The sequence below is a fragment of the Brassica napus genome, chromosome A9 (genome assembly GCF_020379485.1).
Source record: "Brassica napus cultivar Da-Ae chromosome A9, Da-Ae, whole genome shotgun sequence".
Lineage (NCBI taxonomy): Eukaryota > Viridiplantae > Streptophyta > Magnoliopsida > Brassicales > Brassicaceae > Brassica > Brassica napus.
In genome coordinates, this window is record NC_063442.1 from 39,628,748 (window position 1) to 39,646,195 (window position 17,448).

At 37.4% G+C, this 17,448-nt stretch overlaps 3 protein-coding genes and 1 non-coding gene across 5 annotated transcripts; 3 read left to right on the plus strand and 1 right to left on the minus strand.

The window, feature by feature from the left end:
* Nucleotides 1-436: 436 nt before the first annotated feature.
* LOC106368705 (bifunctional aspartate aminotransferase and glutamate/aspartate-prephenate aminotransferase) lies at nt 437-2,974 on the plus strand. 2 transcript variants are annotated; one of them, XM_013808727.3, is made up of 10 exons: nt 437-788; nt 903-1,128; nt 1,202-1,295; nt 1,374-1,477; nt 1,566-1,814; nt 1,885-1,998; nt 2,065-2,148; nt 2,246-2,416; nt 2,489-2,602; nt 2,684-2,974. In XM_013808727.3, exons 1-10 carry the CDS (start codon nt 664-666, stop codon nt 2,822-2,824), a joined length of 1,422 nt encoding a protein of 473 aa, XP_013664181.2. In that variant the 5' UTR covers nt 437-663; the 3' UTR covers nt 2,825-2,974. The 2 variants fall into 2 exon arrangements, with proteins under 2 accessions (XP_013664181.2, XP_013664180.2); XM_013808726.3 differs by having other exon boundaries at nt 439-788; nt 894-1,128.
* A 5,611-nt stretch (nt 2,975-8,585) lies between these two features.
* Nucleotides 8,586-10,649, plus strand: LOC106368706 (inositol-3-phosphate synthase-like). The gene is given in 7 exon segments (NM_001316153.1): nt 8,586-8,773; nt 8,881-8,949; nt 9,031-9,414; nt 9,489-9,831; nt 9,922-10,098; nt 10,195-10,383; nt 10,467-10,649. Coding segments are annotated over 7 exon segments (1,533 nt in total).
* Nucleotides 10,650-10,904: 255 nt separating this feature from the next.
* LOC106368707 (3-hydroxyacyl-[acyl-carrier-protein] dehydratase FabZ-like) lies at nt 10,905-17,319 on the minus strand. Its single transcript, XM_048741527.1, has 4 exons — nt 16,964-17,319; nt 11,587-11,647; nt 11,354-11,498; nt 10,905-11,278 (listed from the first exon to the last, which is right to left on the minus strand). The coding sequence occupies exons 1-4, from the start codon at nt 17,160-17,162 to the stop codon at nt 11,018-11,020; spliced, it is 666 nt and encodes a 221-aa protein (XP_048597484.1). The 5' UTR covers nt 17,163-17,319; the 3' UTR covers nt 10,905-11,017.
* Nucleotides 17,315-17,388, plus strand: TRNAI-AAU. Its single transcript has one exon. It is a non-coding gene; the product is annotated as a tRNA-Ile (tRNA).
* The last annotated feature ends 60 nt before the right edge of the window (nt 17,389-17,448 follow it).

Consider the following 17,448-nt stretch of genomic DNA (forward strand, 5'->3'; position numbering starts at 1 on the left):
TAATAATTATATTTATTTTTTAAATAACCAAATACCTATAAATAATATTCTTAAATATCTAATATCATCTATAAATTTTAATTTTTAAAAATCATTTGAAATATTTGTAATTAAACTAAATTACCCTATATGCATTTTCAAATAAATTAATTATCCGATGTTTTTATCAAAATAATTTAAATCATCCATAAATTATAAATAGTATTAGATCAGTGTTTTAGATATTTAACTAATTTTCAGTTTCTTTATATGAAGTTAACCGAAAATCAAAAGAACATAACTAAAAAAAAAAACTGAATTTCATAAATACAAGTGATTCAAATATCTTTTTATACAAAATAACCAAAAATCTTAAAAAATGAAACCAAATTGAACTAAATAACCAAACCGTCTAATCGTTGATTTTAACGGAGTTACGAGAAATCAACATCCGTTAGATTAAGTGACCATCTCCACGGAATCCAAAAGCCAAATCTTTTGTATTCCCGGCGACATTATCTGCCGCCGCCGGAGATTGACGAGGGTTGGTGGCTAAAATTTAAATAATAGTATTATTTTATTCAGCATTGCTCTTCTCACCAACTCCTCCAACTTTCTCCTCCGCCTCTCTCGTCTACATATTCCCCCCTAAAGCTCGACTCTTTCACCAACCCAATTCCTCCAATGTCGACTCAAACCTCCGCCGCCGTCATTTCCTCCTCCTTCGCCGCCGCTAGAGTCGAACATTACTCAAATTCAAAGAAGCCAATCGGGTCAATCCGTTTCCAACCTCTTCCTCTCTCCCTCTCGTGAGTTTTCGCAACTCTTGATCATTCCTCAAAGTTTCCAACTTTGAATTCGAATCACTGTCTCGATGTAGTTGATTTTTAGATTTGTGTTATGCAATGGTTTAGGTACTGTAGTAAGTCGGGGAAGGTTTCATCTAGAATCTGCGCCATGTCCAAACCAAACGACGCAGAGACTCTCTCTTCTGTAGATACTTCACTTAGCCCTCGTGTTAAATCTTTAAAACCTTCCAAGACCATGGTTATTACCGATCTCGCCGCAACTCTGGTTCAATCCGGTGTTCCCGTTGTCAGACTAGCTGCTGGAGAACCCGATTTCGACACTCCTAAAATCGTTGCTGAGGTTTTGTCATCTACATCTCTCTCCCAAGTCGTGTTTCCCTCTGTTTAGTGCTGAATCATTTGTTTCATTGTAGGCTGGGATCAACGCGATCCGAGATGGTTTCACTAGGTATTCGCTTAATGCTGGTATTACAGAACTCAGAGAAGCTATATGTCGGAAGCTAAAAGGTAAACACTTCTGCTTTGTTATTTCATTCAGTTAATGTCGGAACATATGGAACTGAAAATGTTTTTTTTTTTTAATAGAGGAGAATGGATTGTCTTATGTACCGGATCAGATCTTGGTTAGTAACGGAGCGAAACAAAGTATCTTACAAGCAGTGCTTGCAGTTTGTTCTCCTGGTGATGAAGTAAACTAATAACATTTATCTTCTTTTTAGTTGATATGTTTTTTTTTTTTGTTTTATAACAGTAAAATGTGTGTGTGTGTTTCTCTAGGTTATAATCCCTGCACCGTATTGGGTTAGCTACACAGAACAGGCGAGATTGGCTGATGCAACACCTGTGATTATTCCTACAAAGATCTCTGATAACTTCTTGTTGGATCCAAAGGTTCTTGAGTCCAAACTGACTGAGAAATCTAGACTTCTTATCCTCTGCTCTCCTTCTAACCCTACTGGTTCTGTTTACCCCAAGAGTTTGCTTGAAGAGATTGCACGCATCATTGCTAAACACCCAAGGCTTATGGTATTTTTACCATTAAACACACAGCTCTCAATCTTTTTGTGGCGTTTTGCTAAATCTGGTTCTTGTATAGGTGCTATCAGATGAAATATATGAACATATTATATATGCGCCTGCAACACACACAAGCTTTGCTTCTTTGCCTAACATGTATGAGAGAACTTTGACAGTAAACGGTTTCTCTAAGGTACAACTGAGTTGGCTTTTAATGTCAATATATTAAAGTCTTTGCTGATCAGTATGATGTGTTAAGGCTTTTGCAATGACGGGTTGGAGGCTTGGATACCTTGCTGGTCCTAAGCATATAGTGGCAGCTTGCAGTAAATTACAAGGCCAGGTATCTATCTATATATTATACAAACGTATGTCTCTCTAAATCTTTTTATCTGTGATGACAATGAGTTGAAGATTTGGTTAATGGTTTCTTTATAAAGGTTAGTTCAGGAGCTAGTAGCATTTCTCAGAAGGCAGGTGTTGCTGCACTTGGGTTAGGAAAAGCTGGAGGAGAGATTGTAGCTGAGATGGTGAAAGCATACAGAGAGAGACGTGATTTCTTGGTTAAAAGCTTCCGTGAAATGGAAGGTGTTAAGATCTCTGAACCTCAGGTGGCGTCCTCTTTGAAGCTATTTACTTTGTTAGTTTCTTCTTCTTGGGCTTGACTGTATTTGCTTTTGCAGGGAGCTTTTTATCTCTTTATTGACTTCAGTGCTTACTATGGATCAGAAGCTGAAGGTTTTGGTTTGATCAGTGACTCATCCTCTCTTGCTTTATACTTTCTTGACAAGTTTCAGGTTAAAACTATTTCAAAAGCTTTTCCACATCTACATAGTTCTAGTTAATGTGTTGATACGTTTTGGGGGGCCTGTGTTTAGGTTGCGATGGTTCCTGGAGATGCATTTGGGGACGATAGTTGTATTCGGATATCATACGCCACATCTCTCGATGTTCTGCGAGTCGCAGTTGACAAGATCAGGAAAGCCCTTGAGCCACTGCGTGCCACTGTTTCTGTGTAATGGTTCGGACACTAACGTGTGTTTTGATCGTTTATGTGATGTTGTATAAACTATATATGTATCCACTTTGTCTTATGCTTTGATTCCTTCAAGTTCATGTAGCCATAAACCATGTTCTTCACTGTACATCAATTTTTAAGACCAAAGGTAGCTTGTGTGTGTGTTGTTGCACAAAGAAAAAAGGTTGCTTGTGTTATAAGTTTATACACATACATTATACATCTGATTATGTATTAGAATTGTATGAAGTTAAATCAATCATCTCATCAAACAAGATTTTAACCACAAAATTGAATTTTAAATTTCTCACGTCACTCTCTCTTAAACAACAAAAGAACATAAATTTTTATTCGTGTGCATAAACATTTGGGAGAATTTTAGTTTTGCCGAGAATTAATTGGATCAATTCTCTCTTAGAGACATAAAATGAATTTTAAAATATACTAAAACTTGATATTTTACCAAAAAATGTTTTCTCAAGATTTTAGATAATGATTATAGCATAAAATAAAATTTGTGTGTTTTTATTATTATCAAAGAAAAGTTATATAATATTTTTCGTTCATACTCTAAAAATGTTACTTCCCTATGTTTCAGTTTAATTATCGCTATGGAGTAAAAATTTTGTTTCAAAATAAGTGTCGTTTTATAATAACGCAAAATTTTTTAATTTTATATTATAAACTATTTTTATATTAGTTAAAATGTGGTTAGGTATATCGGTAGTGATGTTTTTATTCAGTAAAAATATAAAATTAAATATTTTTAATATGTGTTGTCTAAAACGAAAATAAATTAAAATGAAATGGATGGAGTAATAAACATGTCACTTATTTATAAAATCAATTATGAATCAGTTTTCATGATTAATTATAATAACTATGACTTTTTTTGTCAGCAAAAAAAATATAATTATTAACAGTCATATTTAGGTTTTCTTTAATAGACAATGATTTTACTATCAAATAATCACAGTTTTATGTTTGTTTAATTTAAAGCATCATTTTAATCTAAAATTACTTTTAAACATGTAAATAATTTTCGATTGTTTTATTATTTTTATAATAAAATCAACATCATATGAAATACAAGTATACATTATCTTTTTTAGTAGGACACAAGAAATATGTACTCCCTCTATATATAAATAAATTGAAATGTTGAATTAACCGAAATTTTTAAAATGTGCAAACGTGAAAGACACAAATGTGTGTTCGGTAATAATTGATATAATATTATTACATCACGACAAACATACTAACTGGCCTAGAAACTTCTCATGTATTCATTAGAGATGATCATGTCTATATAGTAAACAGAACAAATAGTGAAAATAAAGTAACAAACAAACAAAAGAAAGAAAATGAAAGGACAGTCTTGTGTGGTCTGAAATGGATGCGGTTAATTTAAGAGGTTGAAAGGAAAAAATAAAGCTCAATATTTGATTGGTTTGAACTTAGAACTGTTAATCGCAATTAAGTTCTTGGTTTAGATAAATTTGACTGCAGAAATGTTGATTGTAAACAAATTACTATGACTTAGAATAAAATTAGGATTACCTTAAAAGAGTATTTACATTCTCACACATATAACTGAATAATTAATTACTACAAAAACCTTATAACTAACCGAGCAACATATCAACTCAGTAACAATCCTTTTTGATGCCATTATTTGGACTACTGCTAAGGCGCATGCAAGCAGGTCCGTCAGTGATAGTATGAACTCAGACATGAAAACATTCAACAACGAAGTAGTGGTTTACCGGTGAGCTAAATTATCTGGTTTGAAAGCACTCCAGTACACTTCATTTTGTGGCCATGCAGATATGAAACTATGTTTTATACCTCATTTGGATATATGAACTATCAGTCTGTCTATGGACCGCAACATTTTTTCAGAGATTAGAATGAACTTCTTCGTAAACTTGAAATACTCCCAAGAAAAACGTAAATCAAAACCATTCAAAACATTGTTTATTCATTCCTAATCTAATAGGCCCATTCATGTTTAATCAAATTAAGTAAATACCCCACTTTTTGCTTTAACCAAAAATCACGCTTTTGGTTTGTGGCCACTGCTTCGTCTTCGCTGCATGCATTATCTTTTTGTCAATTTACATTCACTCGCCAGGTCCACAACTATTCACGACTCTCTGACAATGATGTTTTAACCCTTTTGATTCAATAATCTTAGGGTACAATATTGGAAAAATAATTGCTGATTAGACGAAGTAATGGTCATCATGTAAACTAAGCAAATGTATATTTAGCTACACGGAATATATATTATGCAGGATAACGTCCTTTAATTTATGTAGTTAACATCATGAACTTAATTTCATATCAAAAAATGATGTGTATGCCAGAGACAGTTTACATCTCTCGTTACATCAACTAAAATATGATGTACCTGACAGTAATTTACCTAAATTAGATTTTGATCCGTATTTTAAAAGCGTTAAAATATTTTTAACAAAATCTAATTTACAAAATCCGTATATTTTATAAATTTTGATAAGTAGTGTTTTAACATATTTATTTTAGTGTATTTGAAAACAATATAGTTATATTATTTTTATTTATATTAAATATAAAAGTTATATAAGATATTTTTTAATTATTTTAATATGTTTTGGTATATAAAATTTCTGTAATTCATTTGATTAAGTGTGTGATATATACTTATTTGATAAAAAAATTTACTATAAAACTTCTTTGATATCACTTTATTGACTCTAACATTTTATTTATTTAATATAAAATTATTAAATTTATTAATTATTTTATATATTTTTTCATAAACAAAAATTCCATTCATTTAAATTTAGTAAACCTTTCATATTAGATTTTTATTCTTTGATTATTTTTATTCTTAAAAGTATATAATTTATAATTATATACGCAAAATTATGTTTGGTTTAAGCTGACATCAAATAAGTTTTAAACAAATAAAATGTTAGAGTTAGTAAATTGACAGAAAATAAGTTTTATAGTTGAGAGATGTTAACTATATAACATCATAAAGTTAATGAATATTATCATGCATAACATATAGTTCGTGTGGTTAGGTATACATTAGTTTAGTTTGCATGGTTAGTCATGTGGTGATCAATATTTCATGTAACTAGCAATCATTTTTCCTACAATATTCACCATGAAAGTTGAAACGTAAACATAACAGCATAGATAAACAATTTTAAGACAGTTCTCTTCCAACACTTGAACTGTGCCAGAAATAAGTTAATCTATATACAACACACAAAAAACACACAAAACCACGAGAGATAGGCCAACACATATATAATATACTATAGTTTTTAAAAATTGATATCAAAGCTCCAATCTAATAAAAGAATCAGCTAAAAACCTTGAAATTATAATTTGGTATTTACTTTGTAATCTTGCGTGCATCTAGAGTTCTCCAAACATATAAAAACTATGCACATTATTTGATCCCTCTCCATGAGTCCACATAGATCGACAAAGTTGTCAATTGGGACCCTCTAGACCTTACTTTTAAAACGGTCGCTACTTTACCGTTAACGGAGACGTTAACTCTCTCACGCTCAGTCACTTGACGTGACACCATCATCTTTCGTCACGTGTGCATCCAAACAAGACCACTTCCACATCAGGACGCGCGTGGCAGCCACTCGTATTTCGGTGGGTAAAACTCTGCCGTTTCAACCGCTTCTCTGGTCTAAACAATATTTTGAAATTTTTTTTCTTTTCAAAATTCTTTAAAAAAAAACCTTTTTTCGAAAAATACTATTTTTTTTTGAAAAATGATTTTATTTAAAAAATTACAAAAAACAAAATTCTCAGTATACATGCTATTTCTTCAGTTTGTAATTTTTTCGAACTCATAAATACCATCAAAAACATGTATTTAGACTTCATGATTATAAATGAAAATTGTATATATTTAATAACTTTTTTAAACGTGTAGAATACCTTTTGAAATATTAGAAATTTTCTTAAAAGAATATAACTACAAATTTTAACTATACAATATTACAAATGTTTACTAATGATTTACCATAATTATAAAATAACTAATTCACTTGTCTCTAAGTTTACTAAATTTAGCTATTTATCACTCGATAAAAAAGCTATTTATCACTAAATTTATTTGGATTAAACATTAAATATATTTAGTTTACCATTTAAATTGATTTAGAGTTGTCACTAAGTTAATTTAATCACCAAGTTTACTTAATTTAAGTCATTTTAATCAAATTCAAACTATCAAATTAGTTTAAAGATTCATATTTCTCTAAAGATATATTTCATCATTTTATCCAACTTATAAAGTTGTAAAATATGGTAACTATTCTCTATATACATTTAACATTTGTTTCAATTTGAATCAAAATTTTACATAATATTTTAAATTTATAAAATTTTAACTTATATATAACACTTTTTGTTTGATTCAGTAAATTTGTAAAAATAGTTCCAACATCGATTATATTAAAACTATGTAGTCCGTTTATATCAGTTTGAATCAAAATTTTACATAATATTTTAAATTTATAAAATTTTGACTTATATATAATACCTTTTGTTTGATTCAGTAAATTTGTAAAAATAGTTCCAACACCGATTATATTAAAACTATGTAGTACGTTTATATCGAAAAAATAAATTATTTGTTACTTAATACTAGGAAATATTTTAACAACTGAATTTCATTTTGTTAAAATAAAATTAAATACGTAAATTTATAATACATTTATTAAAAATTAAATAGTTTATTTAAAATTATCTAAAATAATATCAGAAAATAAAATTTTAATTTAGAATTTAAAATCTAGTATAATTTAAATTCATAATATCAAGTTGTGGTATTTATTTTACAACTTACATGCGTCTAGATTTCACCAAATATAAACTTTATTTTTCAAACTTACATAGTAATGCATTTTTCTTTTCATATTAAATGTTGTTTTAATATTTTTTTTTGTTTCAAAATAGTGTCATTATGTAATTTTTAGTTTAATATTAATTACAGATATATTGTTTTATAAATAATTTTATTTGTTATAAATATTATTGGTTGAAAATATGTAATTAATAAAAAATAAAATGTATTTGAATTATTTTTTAATTTATGTGAAAAATGTCTAAAGAAGCATTTTGTTGGGACTCTGTAGACTACTTTTAAAACCGTCGCTACTTCACCGTTAACGGAGACGTTAAATCCGTCAGGCGCCACGTATGCATTCAACAAGACCCATTCCACATATCAGATCGCGCGTGGCATCCACTAATATCTCGGTGTAGCCAAACTGTACCGTTTTAACCGCTTCTCTTCTCTCGTCTTCTCGCTTCCTCATCCCTCGGGGGCCTTCGAGTGTCTTCTTACAAAGAAGCAAGAAAAAGGTGGGACCCACAAAACGAGAAAGCACCAACAAACCAGACTTGTCTTAACGTGGATCACGCCACGTGTATGGACCCAGCTTCCAGCATGTCTCTCACATTCTAGCTTCATCCCCGCGCGTGTGAACCAAACACGTGTGGCTCAGCGGCTCTCTGGTCGAAGAGGAGTGGGCTCGCTCGCTAACTAAACCAACCATCTCCACTCGCCTGTGGAAAAAAGAAAGGGACCACCGCGAAGACTGACGAACCGCCACGTGTCCCTCCATCTCTGCGTCTTCTCTATATAACCTCGCACTTGTTCCTCGATTCAAGATCACAAACCAAACACACATAGAGCTTAACGCAAAGAGAGAGAGAGAGAGAGAAAGAGAGCGAAGATGTTCATCGAGAGCTTCAAGGTAGAGAGCCCAAACGTGAAGTACACAGAGAACGAGATCCATTCCGTGTACGATTACGAAACCACCGAGGTCGTCCATGAGAACCGTAACGGCACTTACCAATGGGTCGTCAAGCCCAAAACCGTCAAATACGATTTCAAAACAGACACTCGTGTCCCCAAGCTAGGGTAATAAAAGTTCTCGAATCTTTAACCTTTTGTGTTCTGTAATTTCCCGACAAGAACTCACTCCACTCACTCACATTTTCGATTCATGACATTTTTTGGGTGATTAGGGTCATGCTCGTTGGATGGGGAGGAAACAACGGATCAACCTTAACCGCCGGTGTGATCGCCAACAAAGAGTGAGTTAAAAAAAAAACACTTTGGTTCGGTTCAATTCCTCTGTTCCGGTTTACGTCCGGTTAATAAAGCTTTTCTTGCAGAGGGATCTCTTGGGCGACTAAAGACAAAGTGCAACAAGCAAACTACTTTGGCTCCCTCACTCAAGCTTCTTCGATCCGGGTCGGATCTTACAACGGTGAAGAGATCTACGCTCCTTTCAAGAGTCTCCTCCCCATGGTGAACCCTGACGATGTTGTGTTTGGTGGTTGGGACATAAGCGACATGAACTTAGCAGACGCCATGGCTAGAGCCAGAGTTCTCGACATTGATCTCCAGAAACAGCTCAGGCCTTACATGGAGCACATGGTCCCACTCCCTGGGATATACGACCCTGACTTCATCGCTGCGAATCAAGGGTCACGTGCTAATAGCGTGATCAAAGGTACTAAGAAAGAACAAGTCGACCAGATCATCAAGGACATGAGGTAGTTGAGACTCACATGTATGTAAAACTGTTGTGTGTTAGTTAGTTTGTGTAATGATTGTGTTTGTGTTTCAGGGAGTTTAAGGAGAAGAACAAGGTGGATAAGCTAGTTGTCTTGTGGACAGCCAACACAGAGCGTTACAGCGATGTGGTCGTGGGGCTTAACGACACGATGGAGAATCTATTGGCTTCTGTTGAGAAGAACGAGTCTGAGATCTCGCCTTCTACGCTTTATGCTATAGCTTGTGTTCTCGAAGGCATTCCTTTCATTAATGGGAGTCCGCAGAACACGTTTGTTCCTGGACTCATCGAGCTGGCTATAACGAAGAACTGTTTGATCGGTGGGGATGATTTCAAGAGTGGTCAGACTAAGATGAAGTCTGTTTTGGTTGATTTCCTTGTCGGAGCTGGTATTAAGGTAATAAAAAAAGATAGCTTGTTCGTCAAGTAAACCTAATCTCTTCTTTCTTGTTGCTGAAGAAACCTTGTGATTGATTGTTTTGGGCAGCCTACTTCGATTGTGAGCTATAATCATTTGGGAAACAATGATGGCATGAACCTCTCGGCCCCGCAGACTTTCAGATCCAAGGAGATCTCAAAGAGCAATGTGGTGGACGACATGGTGGCTAGTAACGGCATCCTCTTTGAGCCTGGTGAACATCCTGACCATGTTGTTGTCATCAAGGTTCGGTTTTGTGTCTGGTCACATCTCACATCAAATCCTCTCTTTAGGCACATTTCATAGTCTTGAATCTTGATATTGTTTTGAATTGTGTTGTAGTATGTTCCTTATGTTGGGGATAGTAAGAGAGCCATGGATGAGTACACCTCGGAGATATTCATGGGAGGGAAGAATACGATTGTTATGCATAACACTTGTGAGGATTCTCTATTGGCTGCTCCAATCATCTTGGATCTTGTTCTTCTCGCTGAGCTCAGCACCAGAATCCAATTCAAAGCTGAAGGAGAGGTGTGTGTGTTTTGCTATTTAGTACCCAACAATTCACTTGAGAGTTTTGAGTTTCTCATGTTTTGGATCTTCTATGTTTTCAGGGGAAGTTTCACTCTTTCCACCCAGTAGCTACCATACTCAGTTACCTCACAAAGGCACCTCTTGTACCACCTGGAACACCAGTGGTGAACGCTTTATCCAAGCAAAGGGCTATGCTGGAGAACATCCTCAGGGCCTGCGTTGGGCTTGCGCCAGAGAACAACATGATCTTGGAGTACAAGTGAAGGACAATGAAGAAAAAGAGGGACCTAAGACCTTAGAACATGAAGAGTTATTATGCTTCATTGTTTAGTTCATAAATAATTTGAATTGTGTAAGAGAGAGAAACATATCAAGAAGCTTAAGTTTAATTTGTGTGATAATATGATCTGAGCTGTTTAATTAGTGAGAAGATTAAGCTAAGCTTTTGGATCAAATGTGTAATAGATTTGAGAGTAACTATGTGTTGTCCCTGCTTGTGTTATGATCTATTAAATTGGTTTTCTATAGTCACAATTTGCTCTATTTCAATGCGTCTGTGAAGATTCATCAATAAAATGGTAAAGAGAATCTTGAAGAAGCTCGTATAAACAAACATATGTAGCGAGTGAGATCAAGAACTGGCAGCAGAAACCATCATGAACTCGCCCTCGCAGACCAAAGAGCCACCCACATAAGCTTTACCTTCCATCTTAGCAAGCCCGAACCGTTTCTGGAACTTGACAAGAGTCATCCTCATCACCAACGTGTCTCCTGCGATCACAGGCTTGCGGAACCTCACTTTATCAATACCAGCGAAGAAGAAGTTATTATCCTGAGACCCTCCTCCTACTTCCGGCTGCAGCATTGCTATTCCTCCCGCTTGGGCCATCGCCTGCAAATACTCAAAAAAAAAACTCAAGCTTCTCAGTTAAAGTGATCTTACTGAAAAGTTTGCAACTTTATTAACCTCAATCATAAGAACACCAGGCATGATGGGTCGATCAGGGAAATGACCAGGGAAGAAGTTGTCATTGATAGTGACGTTCTTGATAGCCACAGCTGAAACGCCAGGTGTATACTCGATCACTCTATCCACCAGCAGAAACGGGAACCTGAGAATAAAAAAAACCGAACATGTTAAAAGGATCGAACTTTCAGACATGGGTCACAACTCTCAACGAAAAGCTTATCAGTGTGTACCTGTGAGGCAGTATCTCTCTGATCTGGTTAATGTCCATGACCGTTGGAAACGTTGGGAACTGTTGAGATGAGGTGTTCCTAATCAGCTCAACGTTACCCGGTTCAATCAAGGATTCAGATTGAAGATTGGTTTGACGGTTAAGTCTAACCGGATAGTCACAAGTTTATCACGTGACTATAATGTAAACGGCTAGTATATAAAGTCGTATTACGCTCTCTTTAGGATAAGGCTGATAAGAGTTGTAACGGCATAGAGAGAGAGAGCTTAGATAGAGATAAGAGAGAGAGAGAAGGGCGGAGAGTAGAAGACGCCATTGTTGTATCTCGAGAGCTCGTATTGAGCTAAGATCTCATCTAGTGCATTTGCTGGTACCGTCCAGCCCCGGCGAGAATAGCGGCTCCTCCACGTCGGAGGAGTGCGGTGAACTCCGGGTCACCAACGTTTTGTGTCTTCGTTGCTTATTTCGTTCTTTCTTTTGCTATAGCTTAGATCGAATCGATTAACGAACACAAGAGCTCCGATCTAACAAAAGTGGTATCAGAGCCAGGTTCGCAAGATCTGCGAATCGGAGAAAGAGGCGTTTTCTTTCGAGATTGATCGGAGATGGCAGGGACGAAGTGCAATATCGAAAGATTCGATGGTGATGGGGATTTCTCATTGTGGAAGAGGAGGATGTACGCTTTCCTTAGCGTTTCCGGATTGAAAGATGTTTTGGTTGAACAGGTGAAGCTCGAAGATGACTCAGTCGAAGATGAGAAAGATCCAGAGAAGAAGAAGAAGATCGCTGAAGCTGAAGTCGCAAGATCGGAGAGATGCGAGAAAGCAATGAACATCATATTCTTGAACGTCGGAGATCACGTTCTACGAAAGGTCGAGAGATGTACGACGGCAGCAGAGACTTGGGCACTATTGGAGAATCTGTACATGCCGAAGTCTCTACCTAACAGAGTTCATGCTCAACTAAGACTCTACAGTTTCAAAATGCAAGAGAGTCGGACAGTTGATGACAACGTAGATGATTTTCTCAAGATCATAGGAGATCTAAGCAACCTCAGCATTGAAGTTCCAGAGGAGGTTCAAGCTATTCTTCTCTTGAACTCTCTACCCTCAAGATATGATCAGTTGAAGGAGACTCTCAAATATGGTCGCGAAGTCATCAAAGTTGATGAGGTAGCAAGCTCAGCCAGATCCAAGGAGAAGGAACTCAAGGATGTGTTGGGAACTCGCGGAAGCTCAGAGGGTCATTTCGCTAGAGGAAGGTCAGAACACAGAGGTTCTCAGAGTGGTTATGGAAAGAATAGAAGCTTCAAGTCAAGATCTAAGTCTGGAGAAAGAAAGAAGGTTTGCTGGATATGCGGCAAGGAAGGTCACTATAAGAAGCAATGTTATAAGTGGTTGGAGCGAAACAAACACAAGAACCAAAACACAGATAGAGGAGAGTCTTCTATGGTCAAAGATGACGCTCAAGATTTGGCAGGACTCATCGCAGCGGAAGTGAATCTGAGTCAAGATTCAAACGACTCAGAAGAATGGATTATGGACACTGGGTGTTCATTCCATATGACACCAAGGAAAGACTTCTTCTTAGAACTGAGAGAGCTCAACTCTGGAAAGGTGAGGATGGCTAACAACTCATTCACTGAAATAAAGGGAGTCGGCTCGGTTCGTTTTGAAAACCCTGATGGCACGACCTTTGTACTCCATGAAGTAAGGTACATGCCAGGCATAGGGAGAAACCTTATCTCTCTGGGAACCTTAGAACGCAAGGGCTGTGAGTTCAAAGGTTTTAACGGAAAGTTAAAGATCATACTAGGATGCACTGTCATAATGAAAGGTTTTAGGAAAGGAGCCGACACGCTATACTTTCTAAAAGGAAGAGCAAGGAAGTCTGAAAGGGAAACAGGAGAGTCTTCAGTGGCAATGACAGGTTCAGAAGCAAAGGATAAAACAACACTACTCTGGCATAGCCGACTTGGACACGTTGGTCAAAAGAGTTTGGAGATGTTGGTTAAAAGGGGGTGTCTTCAGAGTGATCACATCTCAGAGATCAAGTTCTGTGAAGATTGTGTAATAGGCAAGACACACAAAGTAAGCTTTGGCCCAGCTCAGCATATAACAAAGGAGAGGTTAGATTATATTCACTCAGACCTCTGGGGGTCTCCAAACGTACCATTGAGTTTGGGAAAGTGTCAGTACTTTGTCTCCTTTACTGATGACTGGTCAAGAAAAGTGTGGGTATACTTTCTAAAGACCAAAGATGAAGCCTTCCAGAGATTCACAGAATGGAAGAAGATGGTTGAAGTTCAAACCGAAAGAAAAGTTAAGAAGCTTCGAACAGATAATGGGCTGGAGTTCTGCAACATAAGGTTTGATCAATTCTGCAAAGACGAAGGAATTGTTAGACATAGAACCTGTACCTATACCCCTCAACAGAATGGGGTAGCTGAGAGATTAAACCGGTCTATACTAAACAAAGTCAGGAGCATGCTGAGTGAGAGTGGTCTTGAATCAAAATTTTGGGCAGAGGCCGTTTCCACCTCAGTCTATTTGTTAAACTGAACTCCTTCCTCAGTCATAGATTTTGAGATTCCAGAAGAACGGTGGACGTCTGAGGTTCCTGATCTGTCCAGCTTGAGGAGATTCGGGTGCATTGCCTACATTCACTCAGATGCAGGAAAGCTCAACCCACGGGCCAAGAAGGGAGTATTCACAGGCTATCCAGAAGGTGTCAAAGGTTTTAGGATTTGGGTTATTGAAGATCAACGATGCGTCATCAGCAGGAATGTGGTCTTCAGGGAAGATCAGATGTACAAACACAATAAAGCGGACAGTCACACAGGTATGATTACAAACTTTGATTCTACTAATAAAACTTTGAGTTATGATTTTGTAGGTGGAGACGTTGTTCAAGACATGTCAGATCAAGGTGGAGCTTCTCAAGAGGAGGTTCCTACTTCTCCAACTGAAGAACCACCTCAAGGTGGAGACTCTGGCTCAACAAGTGAGACAGGAAATCAACAAGATTATCAGTTAGCAAGAGATAGATCAAGAAGAGTTCAGAAACCTCCCGCAAAACTTCAAGATTACTACGTGTATCCAGAGGATGAAGATATTGCGGGCTATGCTTACTTAATGGCACAAGACTCAGACAGTGGTGAACCTAAGAGTTACAAAGAAGCAACAGAAGGTCCAGATGGAGAAAAATGGACAGAGGCTTCAGATGATGAGATGAGATCCTTAAAGAAGAATGAGACTTGGACTTTAGTGGATCGTGTAATGGATCATCGTCCAATTGGGTGTAAGTGGATATTCAAAAAGAAGGAAGGAGCTACTAAGGAGGAAGGTCCGAGATTCAAGGCTCGGTTAGTAGCAAAAGGCTACTCACAGAAAGAGGGAATAGACTATCAAGAGATCTTCTCGCCTGTAGTAAAATTGGTGTCAATACGGTTTGTATTGTCAGCTGTGGTCCACTTCGACATGGAGCTACAACAGATGGATGTCAAGACCGCGTTCCTTCACGGGTTCTTGGAAGAAACAATATACATGGAGCAACCTGAGGGTTATGAAGATAAAGAGCATCCGGAGAAAGTTTGCCTTCTAAAACGGTCATTATATGGTCTAAAACAGTCTCCACGTCAGTGGAACCAGAGATTTGATCAGTTTATGTTGAAGAATCAGTATTCGAGGAGTGAGTTTGACAGTTGTGTGTACTACAAGGAGTTGCGAGAGGGAGAGTTTGTGTATCTTCTACTATATGTCGATGACATTTTGATAGCCTCCAAGAACAAGAGATATGTTGATGAGTTAAAGAGTCTACTGAGTTCAGAATTCGAAATGAAAGATTTGGGACAGGCTAAGAAGATTCTAGGGATGGAAATAACTCGAGATAGAGCCAGAGGAGTCTTGACAATATCACAGGAAGGGTACATTCACAAGGTACTCGGGAATTTCGGAATGGAACAAGCAAAAGCAGTGGGGACGCCACTTGGAACTCATTTCAATCTCAAGGCAGCTACGGATATACAGATCAGAGAACAAGCAGAATCGATGAAAAAGATTCCTTACCAGAGTGCAGTAGGGAGCCTCATGTACTCAATGATCTGCACAAGACCGGATCTTGCATTCGCAGTAGGGATGGTTTGCAGGTACATGAGTAATCCCATAAAGGATCACTGGCAAGCAGTTAAATGGTTACTTAGATACTTGAGAGGTTCAGTGAAAACAAGACTGGTTTTCAGAAATGAAGGAGTATTTACTGCTCGAGGTTATTGTGATGCTGACTATGCTGGCGATGCAGATAAACGTAGGTCAACTACAGGGATGGTGTTCACAGTAGGTGGGAATCCGGTTAGTTGGAGGTCTAGTCTACAGAAAGTAGTGGCTTTGTCGTCAACTGAGTCAGAGTACATCGCGTTATCAGAAGCGTCAAGAGAAGCAGTATGGTTAAGAGGATTCATGAATGAGTTAGGCTTCAGTCAAGATGCAGTCAACATATATTGTGACTCTCAGAGCGCGATTGTGATAGCCAAGAACGCAGTTTGCAATGAGAGATCCAAGCACGTTCAAACAAAGTATCACTTTGTTAGAGATTTGATTGCAGATGGATGGGTTACAGTGTTAAAGATCGCTACAGAGTATAACCCGGCAGATATTTTCACCAAGGTGTTACCAGTGGGCAAGTTCAAAGGAGCTTTGGACATGCTCAGAGTTACTGAAGATTGAAGCAGCAGGTACTTAAGTTATTGAAGCTGGGAAGGACTGTTCTCAGGAGCTGAACGAGTTTGTTCAGAAGTTTAAGGTGGAGAGTATGATCTGATAAGGAACAAGGTGGAGTGTTGAGATGAGGTGTTCCTAATCAGCTCAACGTTACCCGGTTCAATCAAGGATTCAGATTGAAGATTGGTTTGACGGTTAAGTCTAACCGGATAGTCACAAGTTTATCACGTGACTATAATGTAAACGGCTAGTATATAAAGTCGTATTACGCTCTCTTTAGGATAAGGCTGATAAGAGTTGTAACGGCATAGAGAGAGAGAGCTTAGATAGAGATAAGAGAGAGAGAGAAGGGCGGAGAGTAGAAGACGCCATTGTTGTATCTCGAGAGCTCGTATTGAGCTAAGATCTCATCTAGTGCATTTGCTGGTACCGTCCAGCCCCGGCGAGAATAGCGGCTCCTCCACGTCGGAGGAGTGCGGTGAACTCCGGGTCACCAACGTTTTGTGTCTTCGTTGCTTATTTCGTTCTTTCTTTTGCTATAGCTTAGATCGAATCGATTAACGAACACAAGAGCTCCGATCTAACAGGAACTCTGGAGATCAGAGAAGAGTTAGTGGGGGAGGGAGAATTGAAATGTCAGAACGTTGAGAAGTTTCTTACTGAGTTCGATTGGGGATGAGACGTTATCGCCATTGTTGGAGCAATGAAGCGCCAGGGAAGTGGATTGTTGCTTGGTACGGTTGAGAGAAACTGAATGGGATTTGGAGGAGGAGAGATGGAGATGGGTTCGGGGCGAGTTGTGATGATGACTCAGTGAGTCAGAGCTCGGGAAGAGTACCGAGTTGGATGCAGTAGCCATTATTATCACAGTAAAGAGGGAAGAAGAAGAAGAGAGTGAGAAGATGTTTTGTTTGCAGACGAAGAAGCGGAGAGTCCAAAGGTCTTGTTTTGATTGTCCAGGAAGACGTAATTGTTGAATCCATTTGGTTACGTACTTCGAATATATCAAAAGGCCTATTAGCTCAGTTGGTTAGAGCGTCGTGCTAATAACGCGAAGGTCACAGGTTCGAAACCTGTATGGGCCATTTCTTGTTTTGAAAATTCGAAAATTGGGCGTTTTTTGGGTAAAAGATGGAGATTGGGCG

Excerpts from the sequence above, each read along its gene's own strand:
- LOC106368705 (XM_013808726.3), top strand. The coding sequence starts at position 664 with ATGTCGACTCAAACCTCCGCCGCCGTCATTTCCTCCTCCTTCGCCGCC. Across the intron at positions 1,296-1,373 it reads TATATGTCGGAAGCTAAAAG|AGGAGAATGGATTGTCTTAT; the intron begins GTAAACACTTCT and ends TTTTTTTAATAG. Across the intron at positions 1,478-1,565 it reads TTTGTTCTCCTGGTGATGAA|GTTATAATCCCTGCACCGTA; the intron begins GTAAACTAATAA and ends GTGTTTCTCTAG.
- LOC106368707 (XM_048741527.1), bottom strand. The coding sequence starts at position 17,162 with ATGGCTACTGCATCCAACTCGGTACTCTTCCCGAGCTCTGACTCACTG. Across the intron at positions 11,499-11,586 it reads AGAGAGATACTGCCTCACAG|GTTCCCGTTTCTGCTGGTGG; the intron begins GTACACACTGAT and ends TTTTATTCTCAG. Across the intron at positions 11,279-11,353 it reads CTGGTGTTCTTATGATTGAG|GCGATGGCCCAAGCGGGAGG; the intron begins GTTAATAAAGTT and ends GAGTATTTGCAG.